At 31.5% G+C, this 10,382-nt stretch overlaps 1 protein-coding gene and 1 long non-coding RNA gene across 2 annotated transcripts in view; both read right to left on the bottom strand.

The window, feature by feature from the left end:
• Positions 1 to 461: 461 nt before the first annotated feature.
• The window catches only part of LOC114077259, a 15,346-nt gene continuing 5,425 nt past the window's right edge, over positions 462 to 10,382 (bottom strand). The window contains exon 2 of the long non-coding RNA XR_003578335.1: positions 462 to 1,390. This is a non-coding gene — a long non-coding RNA (uncharacterized LOC114077259). The remainder of the gene's footprint in view (positions 1,391 to 10,382) is intronic.
• On the bottom strand, positions 3,044 to 4,259 carry LOC107007737. The gene has a single exon (XM_015206489.2). The coding sequence runs from the start codon at positions 4,211 to 4,213 to the stop codon at positions 3,296 to 3,298; it is 918 nt and encodes a 305-aa protein (XP_015061975.1). The 5' UTR covers positions 4,214 to 4,259; the 3' UTR covers positions 3,044 to 3,295.

Below are 10,382 nucleotides of genomic sequence, written 5' to 3'. Positions count from 1 at the left end.
AAAAAAATACAAATGACTAATTGTTCCTTAAAGACAAGAAATTAGAGTAGATTCATGTATCTTTTCAAGTTAAATTTCATCTCTATTTTTTTAATATTTATTTTAATAGTATTTGACCTTTTAATTTTCCATGTGTCTATTCATGTTTCGGTAATTTTTTTTATAAATTTAACTTAAGAAAACTTTTATTTAGTATTCCTACGGTTCTTGTGTGTAGGAATTCTAAAATTTATTTCACTCATTAAATTTTCTTTCTTTCATCTTCCAATACTAACTTCTTTTTACATTCTTCTTTCATATTTTAATATATAAAATTTATTTGTTATTATCGGTTGTACATAGTTTAATTTTCTCAGTGATATTTAATCTGATCAATCTTTTTACATTCGTTATAATATACTCTATAATGTGTATCATAAGGTGATTTTAATCAATTATTTCATTTGTCTTCTTTGGTTAGATTTCTCCTTCAAAAAGAGTGTAAATTTATTCCAATATAATTGATTTAGCTACAAATATTGACTAACACTTTTTGTACTATTGCTAAGCTAGCAACATATTTACTTCTTTTAGTATAATATCTTTTTATGCAAAGCTTTAGTTGCAATACACGTGTGTTGCACGTGTTCGGGAACTAGTTAAATAATAAAGATAAAAAGGAAAATAAACTTTTCACCCCTCCTTCCGTCATCGTCATCATCGCCAACCCTTCCTTCTGTCATCGTCATCATCGCCAACCTTCCTTCTGTCATCATCATCGTCCCCAACCCCTCCTTCCGTCATCAACATCGTCCCCAACCCCTCCTTTCGTCATCGTTATCATCCCCAACCCCCCTTCCATCATCGTCCCCAAAACTCTAGCCGTTGTCACTTTCTTAAGCCCTAGTCCGTCCCGAATCCATGGTGAAAGTTGACGTTGATGTTGCGATTGATAGCCAAGGAAGAGAACGATTAAGAAGTTCAACTATAGAGGAGCGGATCTGGATTGATAGCCGAATTCATGGAGAAAGTGGATACTAAATTTGTATTGATTTGAGATTGGTAATTTGTTGATGCCAACTATTTTATTCGATTTTGATTACCCCATATAATTTTCTTGGCTTATATATGCATAGGTTAGACAAAATAAGAATAGTATCACCAATTTGACTGTTCTTTTCTTTCTTGTTCTTGCTTTGTTCTTGTGCTATTGATATCAATATTTTTCTTCTATGGTTGAAGGATTTCCAAAATTCATTTATGATTTTACAATCAAGTTTTACACTTTTTGGGTTATTGCAAAAAAAAAGAAAGAGGTTCACTTCTCCCTTTTCTTCTGTAATGATACGGATTTCGATGTCCCTTACGACGTAGTTTTCTTCTACATCTTTGCTCATTTTGTCCACTAGACCTCCGTTAAAGTGAGTTTTAGTGGTGTCAATGAAAATTAGATGTTGAACAAGAAGATAGTCAATGACGATTTAGCTCTAGTTGTGATGGATCTTCCATAGAGGTTAGAGCATAGACGATGAAAGAGAGATGGAGAGGAGAGCAAATGGATTTTATTTTTTTTGTGTTGATTTGTGGGTTTGATTTGCGTGGTCTTCTTCTTTAAGACTTAAAAATCTGCCACAAGATCCAATGTTAAAGAAAATGTTGTTAATTCACGTTAATTAGTCAAATGCTATATCGATCAAGAAAACTTTATTGTCGTTTTTCAATGAACGAAAGAAATTAGAGGAATGAAGATGGTGATGAGATCTCTAATGGTGGTTGTGGAGGTGAAGGGAAGTTGAGAAATATATTTATTTTATTTTTTAAATAGAAAATTTATTATTTAACATTTTGGTTGATAATATCTTATGTGGCATTATGACATGACATTAATATATCTGATGTGCATATGACGTGTCATTTTATAAGAGAGAGTGAGTTATACACATGATTGAAGGGGTTTGAAAGTCTTATTTTGTTTGGACTTAAGAGTTCAGTAGACAAAGAATTAAGAGTGTCCAGAATACAAACTTATACGGGTTCATCATAGTATTTCGTCAATAACTAAGTGTCCATTTGGATTAGCTTAGGAAAGTTACTCTCTTAACGTTCATCACCAAAATAATATAAGGTGAATAGAGGAAATAAAAACTCAAAATGAAACAAAATTTGTAACGGACAAATTGAACAAGTTATAGCTCCTTGCAAGTTACATAGTATTTTATTTTTTTCTAACTTTAAAGTCACAAAATCAATTTTGTAAGAATCTCTTTTTGTTATTACTAATTTTTTGACACGTGTTTTGCACGTGTGTTCCATTTGACACAGTTAATCATGTTGTCCTCATTTTTGAGGGATGACAAATCTTTTTTGAGTTGAGATTTGGAAGGAGGGGAAAGAAAACACCAAAACAATCTTTTCTAAGGTACTCTATGTTATTATCTTCAACATTAGCGGAAATGTTAAATCTACGTTACAAAAAAAAACACCTTTCAATGAAACAAAATCAAGACTATCAAAATGAGCTAGTTATGAAAGAAAAACACCTAAGATCTGTAATTGGTTGGAATCAACTAAGGATACAAGAGATAAAGAAGGTCATCAGTTGAAAATCTCTTTAAGGAAAAAAGCATGTTATCTACAAGGAAGCAATCATGCATATAATTTTTTATTCAAGGAAGCAGCAATGGAAATCACTGAGATTGATTAGCCTACAACCTTATATATTCTTGAAATAAGATCAATCATCTTTTTTTTCCGAGGATCAAAACTCTTGAATTGTAAGCTCTTCTCAAAAGACCTTAAGCATTCAACTACTACTATAATAAGTCCATTGAAGGAAGAAGAACATATACAAATCATCTGAATCATCTCACATTCTCTTCTCTAATTTTATTAAGCATTGTATTACCTAGCAGTTTTATCATGTACTCAAAAGCGAGAAGAGAAAAAAAATGTAGTTGATAAGGCGTTTTATCAAAATAGAAAGAACAGAGAAAAACAGAGTGTAGACATAGGAGCTATACTCATCATTTGTCTACAAATCAAGATACTCACGTCTATAAGAGAACGCCCTTGCAACCCAAGGGGCCTGGATTACGATCCATTCCAGATCCCAACCTGTATAAAAACATTTGGTGTCACTTTCGTTCTATGCACTTGCATAGCTAGTCGACTAAAGAAAAAAAATAAAAAAGGACCATTTCACCCTCGCCCCCACCCCACCCCCACCTTGTACTTTCAAGGTTTACTATCTCGAATTATTTCACTTTTCGCATCTTCCGTATCCACATTGATTGAAGTATCATCACTTTCACTCGGTTCAGTTGTCTGGTTCCGATATACTTTTCCTGCTTTTGCAAGCCTCCATTGTCGTTGCAGCAACCTGTTGGGATCCTGTTTGGGTAGGTTGAAACCAGGCGCTGCCCCCAGTCATTCTCAAGGTTTCTTGGTTAGGAAGCTCTGTCTGCTTTAAAGGCTCGTTGAGCTTAGATTCAAGGTGCTTATCCTGGCCTCCAGGCTGACTCTGTTTCGGTCTACAAGCTGCACCCTTGGGATCTAAATCAAATGTAGTACATGTCGTGCAGCGCAGAGCATGGTTGACATCTTTCCTGTAACATAAGTAGCTAGTGTCGCAAGTGTCACACTTTCTCCAGAACGTTTCCAGGCTTCCAGATGAAGTTAGTTGTTTCTGTCTAAGGTAATACCGCTTGCGGAACAGAGCATTGAGATCGTTTTGAATATTGTTTTGCCCGAAAAATGGTTCTTGATGAGGTGGTAGCTTTCCTTCAACAGTTTCAGATAAAACTCCACACTTATTACCATTCGGATCATCAGCTATCGGAGTAGTATCTGGTTGTTTATCAGAAGCAATAGTATGTCCAATGTTTTTCGTGCCACCTGATGGAGGCCTAGAATCAGGCTCCTTCTCCAGACTTGATGCATAAATGTGAACATAGCTATCATTAAAATGCAGCATAGTATCGATAACTGCTTGGTCCCTCAGCCGTATCAATTCTGACCTATCAAACGTCACCGTAAAAAACAACATCTTATCTGAAGCATCAATACCTAAGCGGTCAAAAACCGCAATCAAAAAATCATCATACTTTACGCCCGTCTTTGCAATAACCTGATCAGTAATACCTCCCTCATACGAAATGGATCCATCTGGTAGAACCTTATTCCTTTTGCCCCAGTGACAGAAACAAAACAATGTTTTATCTTCAATTCCCATCATGAACTAGTGTATATGACCACAGATAAGGGTAACAATCTTGAAAACAAAAAACCTGATCAACAAATAAAATAAAATAAAACAAAATCACTTATCAAAGCTGAATGTACCAAAATACAATCCATAAAAAGGACTCAACAGAATGAGGATAAACCAATCATCTTAATAATGATAATATTAGATATTGCTAACAAATCTATATTAGCAAAGAAGGAAACTTTCATCAAATGCAAAAGGGTCAAGATATTATTATGCCCAAAAGCAAAAGTTTCAAACTATCACCAATCAGAAAATTTCATAATAGACAATCAAAAGAATAAGTTTATGTCATGACAATATAAATGGGAAAGTAAGCTATTTGTATTTGTTAACCATGAAAATCAGCAAAGAAACAAGCAATTCAAACAATACTTTTTGACCTTTTCACTTCTTTTGTGAACTTATTATACTTCAAAAACGCATCATTTATACTAGTAAAAGTTGGATCAATCTACTGCATATACTTGTGATTAGAGAAAAGGGTGTGTATGATTGGTTTGATTTAGATTTATAATTTAAATATGCTAAATCAATAAACTATTTCTTCTCGTTTTCAATTTATGATTTTCGTTCATTAACAAGTTGATTTTTGATTTAATCAGTAAAAATATTCGTAAAACTTAACCCTAATTTGGGTGTTTAATTTAGGTCGATTATACTATTTATCACAAATTCAGATTTTATAAGGAATTGAGTACAGAGAAGAGGAGAAACCAAAAAAGGGTAGAGATCATTGAAGAAGAAAAATATTTTTTCTTATTAAAAAAAGGTGTTAACAAATTGCTCAATTTGTGCAAGATTTCTATTTATTGTAATAAAAGGATAACAAATACTCACAATTCACGACTCTCGTCGCTGCCGTCGCCGTGGTCGTCGCACAGTTTACTAGTTTATCATAGAGAAATAAAGGAATAGGGTTTTATGTTAGATTTTGACATTTTCGTATAGGAATGACTATGGGGCGGGGCGGGTTTAGGCTTGTGCGATTTGCGGGGCAGGGTGGGTTGATTTTTTTAAAAGAGATTCTTTGCGGGTTTGCGTAGGGTGTTCAAAATCGAAACGTAACCGATAAATCAACCACAAAATTGACTATTAGTATTGAATTATAGAATAAATGATTGGGAAATGGATTAACATTTTATCATTAACTATTCAATTTCCTTATCGGGTATATCATTGACCCGTTAAGAATTATCATACTTACATTTCATATTCTACTCATCTTAGCCTTATTCAATGATTTACCATGGTAATAGTAATTATATATTTTTCTTTTGTTATAACTAACTTCAAAAGACGAAAGACGAAAAGCCATGAAAACCTATTTACTTTTCTATAATTATCTATAATGCTTTAAAGAATAGAGAGCAAATCAGCAAATTTAGAAAAACACCGAGGATATGTACATGAAAAGCCTGAATCTATTTATCGAGTCATTGACAAAGATGCTTCCATGGGACAATGAAAATGAGACAACTAGTTGAAAATCTAGATCAATTTATCTATTTGATCTTGTTACCGCTTAATATCATCTTCTTTTGTAAGGTGTTTTCATAAAAAATGTATCATAGAGATTAGAAATTAGTCTATACACATGGGCGACGGATATAGTTGAAAAAAAGTTCTTGGTCTTAGGCTCACAAATTTAGAGGGCCCAATTTTTAATCAATTGGTAGGATTAAACTTTTTTTAAAAAATTTACAATTAAGACTCCAAATTCAAACAACATTAATGAAGTGATAGATATGACTATTACTTTTAACATTTCCCATGAAAAGTTATATCCTCCTCTCTTCATCTCTTCTATTTCTTTTCACTTCCGCAAATTGCACAAGCCTAAATCCATCCCGCCCCATAGTCATCCCTATACGAAACGTCAAAATCTAACATAAAAACCCTATTTCTTTATTTCTCTATGATAAACTAGTAAACTGTGCTACGACCACGGCGACGACAGCGACGAGAGTCGTGAATTATGAGTATTTGCTATCCTTTTATTACAATAAATAGAAATCTTGCACAAATTGAGTTCTATGATCTCTACCCTTTTTTAGTTTCTCCTCTTCTCCATACTCAATTCCTTATAAAATCTGAATTTGCAATAAATAGTATAATCGACCTAAATTAAACACCCAAATTAGGGTTAAGTTTTACGAATATTTTTACTGATTAAATCAAATTCAACTTGTTAATGAACGAAAATCATAATCTTACGTCTTTCTCTTATTAAAAGCTTAAGAATTTACTTAGTCTATTGATAATTTTAATTTTTTTAAAATATAGATTATGTCTTAAATTTGGAGAAAAATATATCGCAGTAGTCCAATTCATTTTTGAAAGTAATATCATTTTAATTTCTAATATTATTTTTGATTTGTGTCTTATGCTTATTATATTTTTATTTGATATTGTAAATAGTGTTTAAAATATTTGTTAGATTTTAATATGTCAACTACAAAATATGAATCCGGTCATTTAAAACTTAAAAGAAAAAGTAAAGTCGATAATTTGATAAAATCTCAAAAAGATGTTCTTGATAATTTTTTGGAAAACAATGTTAAAATTAAATTAAAAAAAAGTAGGGAAATGCTCTTTTAAGAACAATTCACTAAACTTAGTTGAAGTTGAGTTAGATAATTATATAAACCAAAAAGAAGAAGTAAAAGAAATTGGTGAAAAGTCGGATGTAGATTCCTAAGAAAATCAAGAAAGATTAAGTGGTTTTGCTATATTATCGATTGAAAAAGAATTATTAGAAAAGATTGACTACACATTATTAACAAGGCATAATACATAAACATGACCCTTAACTTGACTTCAACGGATAACTATGCTCTCCAACTTTGGGTGTGCACAAATAGACACTTAAACTTGTATAAAATTGAATAAATAGACACATGTGTCCTACATGACATAATACATCTACGACCACGTAGGACACAAAATTGACATATAGAGTGTCATGTATGACGAATGTGTTTATTTGTTCAATCTTATACAAGATTAAGTGTCTACTTGTGCACATCTAAAGTTAAGGGTTATAGTTGCCTGCTGACACCAAGGTAAGAGTCATGTTAATGTATTATGCCTATTAATAACTTTGCATCTCAAAAAGCTAAAAAAATAGATCTGAAATAAAACATATATAATTTTTTAAGGCCTCTAGTTTGATTTTGGCCTTAGGCCACCAACGAGTTTGAGCCACCCCTGCCTATACACCACCCTATAATTGTTAATTTGTTACCAAACGAATCAATATCTTATAGATTGGCTAGCGGATTAGCAAATTTAAAAATCGATATACGATGAAAAAAAAAAAAACCCGCCCATTTTAAAATGACCAAACGATATTCGATATACCAAAAAGTTAAAATGAAAAATCCTATGCTGGATGGGGCTTTTATGGGTTGAGGATAAATTTGTCCCATTCCGCTCCAATGCCAACTCTAATTAATGTAAAATTGTGAACTCAAAGTCACTAGAAAGTGTGATTTAAAAGCTAAATGACAAATGTAATAACCACTAATGCACTAATATTAATATTTATGTAGGTGTAAAATAGTAAATTATTATAAATAGTCTTGAAGGTTATCTGTGTTGACACTCAATTTTGACCTAACATTTTTAAAATTCGTAACTTTATTTAGTTAATGGTACAAAATAATTCTTTTTATAATTTTAACTAAGTTTCTCGATAACTATCCTTATTTATTAAAATTTAGTATGTTTCATTAGCTAATTTTAAAATTACATTTTACATGTCATTAGTTACGTTCATTATGTTTTCTTTTAAAATTTATTTTATGTGTTAAATCGGTTAATATTAATTTTGATACTTTGCACAATTTAAAAATTCATTCAAATATGAATATAATTTGCATATACATATATTTTATATATTAAACAATGATTTTTAGGCCACAATCTCGAGCCCATAACTTAGATTTATTTTTAATAATTTCCTATATATAGAATAATTGGGTCATTAGGTTGTAGTGGTTGATAAAAATTTAAGGTGTAATTCTTTTCATATTTTTCAAGTGTTCAGATGTTTCTTCAGTTCCAGCCACCATATTGGTGGAGCATTTTCCGTCGAAGCCAAAACCCATTATTTTTTCCAGCAAACAACTAGACCCACAACCTCTCTTTTCTGTTCATTTTCTCCCTTTTCCGGCAACAAGAACCAAGCTGCCAACACCCATCTCCTTCCCAACCAGAATCGACCCAAAAACCACCTCTAAAACCCCACCTTTTCTCCGAATCTCACAAATAAACAGCAACCAAAACAACCTCCTTGTCCCTTTTTCAGTCAAATCACTACGAGTAAAGAGCTCTAATGTACCAACCAGCAAGCTCGAGCTTGCACTAGCAGCTCCGACCAACCACAACAAAACCCCACCACCTATGAGCTTCAACTCCGGTGAATAAAACACCAAACAACAATCTAGCGAGCTCCAAGCTCTGCTTCCAACAAGATCCGGCCGGAAAATGCTTCCTTAGGTGACCCTTCTGCCTCTATATTTTGTTTATATTTGTGTTTCTTATTTGTTGAATGTTTTCCGTTAGTATTGAACACTCCATATGATATTATTTTATTTATATATTTTTTAATTCTTTACTGTTGATGATCCCATATATATTTTTTTCCATTTTATAATTACTATAAATTCATGTTTCTTTCATTTATTACTAATTGGTTGATCTATTTTATCCGTATTCTTTTTACCGTTTATAAGATGATTTCTTTGTTAAAGGAGTTATTTGATGACCTGTTTCGGCTACCGATGGTCAGTAGTTCCATATTTATTTTTTTTGTGATTTTGTATTGAAAAATCTTATGTTTTATTGGCAATGTGAAAATACGTCTGTCGGTTATAAAGGTCTTCACATTGTAAAAGACGGAAATTTAGTTAAGTTTATATATTTTATTTATTTAAATTGGCCAATGAGAAAATCTCTCCGTCGATTTTGGAGCCTCCATATTGTAAAAAATGAAAATTTAGTTTAAGTTTATATGTTTTATTTGTTTAAATTGACCAATGAGAAAATCTCTCTGTCGATTTTGGAGATATATTTAAAATAGGATATATTTTAATTCTTTTTTTTTCAAATTGAAAGAGGATAAGCACTTTCTAATTAAAAATCATCTTTTGAAAAAAAATGTCTTCCTGAAATAAAATATTTCGTATATTAATTGGTCAAATCAGGTTGAGCCGTAGGATTGCGTCACGTGTCACTAATTATTCTTCCATTAGAGTGAGGAGCAAATGTGTTCTGATTTTTGGACGGTAAGGGTATTGATGTACTAAAAGCATAACGAAGGGTACATGCATGTCATTTACGATAATTCTGGGGTATATTTGTCCCTTTTTCCTTTCCTAATTAATATTTGAAAAAATAATTTAGCAAATAGTGTTTCTCCATACAATTTGTCATTATTTGACAAATATTTTTGACAAATTTCCAAATACTAGTTTTTTCTAGTATTAGGTCAAATCTCATTATTTGGTATCTTTTGAAAATTGAAATTTTACACCAATTTTTTTTTTTATATAAAAACACTCTCTATAGTAGTGTTTGCGTTGTATTACATACTTTTTTTTTTACGTGAACACCAAAGTAATGATGAAGTATTCAGTGAATATGAAAGTTATGATATGATTAATGTTGATGAAAATGATGAGCAATCGGTTCAGGTCACAAAGTCATCTGCTTTGTCTACTTCATGATGTATGTTAATGAAAATGATGAACAATCGACTTAGGTAGCAAAGTCATGGGCACTCATTATTTGTCGCAATGAAAATTCAATTGACTTGTAATACAAACTTATGGTTAGTTTTTATAGTTTTTTTAAAACTTATGGGTATAAATCATATTTTTTTTACAAAAGTGAAATATATTTCCAAGTACTATGGTCAAACATATGGTGTAGTTTCACCCAAATAATATTTGTCAATATATTTGAAAATCTATAACAAAACGCTAGCTAAAGGAGAGTAAAACAATAAATTTGCTTTAGAAAACTAATCATATATTATTGTAAGTGAGAAGCTCCAACGTAAAAAGTTGAATCACCAATTTTGCTCTTCTACTAAATTAAAACTTTTATAATTTTCATATATATATATATA

Source organism: Solanum pennellii, chromosome 1, assembly GCF_001406875.1.
Source record: "Solanum pennellii chromosome 1, SPENNV200".
NCBI lineage: Eukaryota > Viridiplantae > Streptophyta > Magnoliopsida > Solanales > Solanaceae > Solanum > Solanum pennellii.
Note: the sequence above shows the minus strand (reverse complement) of the source record. Positions and strands in the feature narration are given on the sequence as shown.

Bases quoted from the DNA above. Each gene is read 5' to 3' on its own strand.
- LOC107007737 (XM_015206489.2), bottom strand. From the start codon at position 4,213: ATGATGGGAATTGAAGATAAAACATTGTTTTGTTTCTGTCACTGGGGC.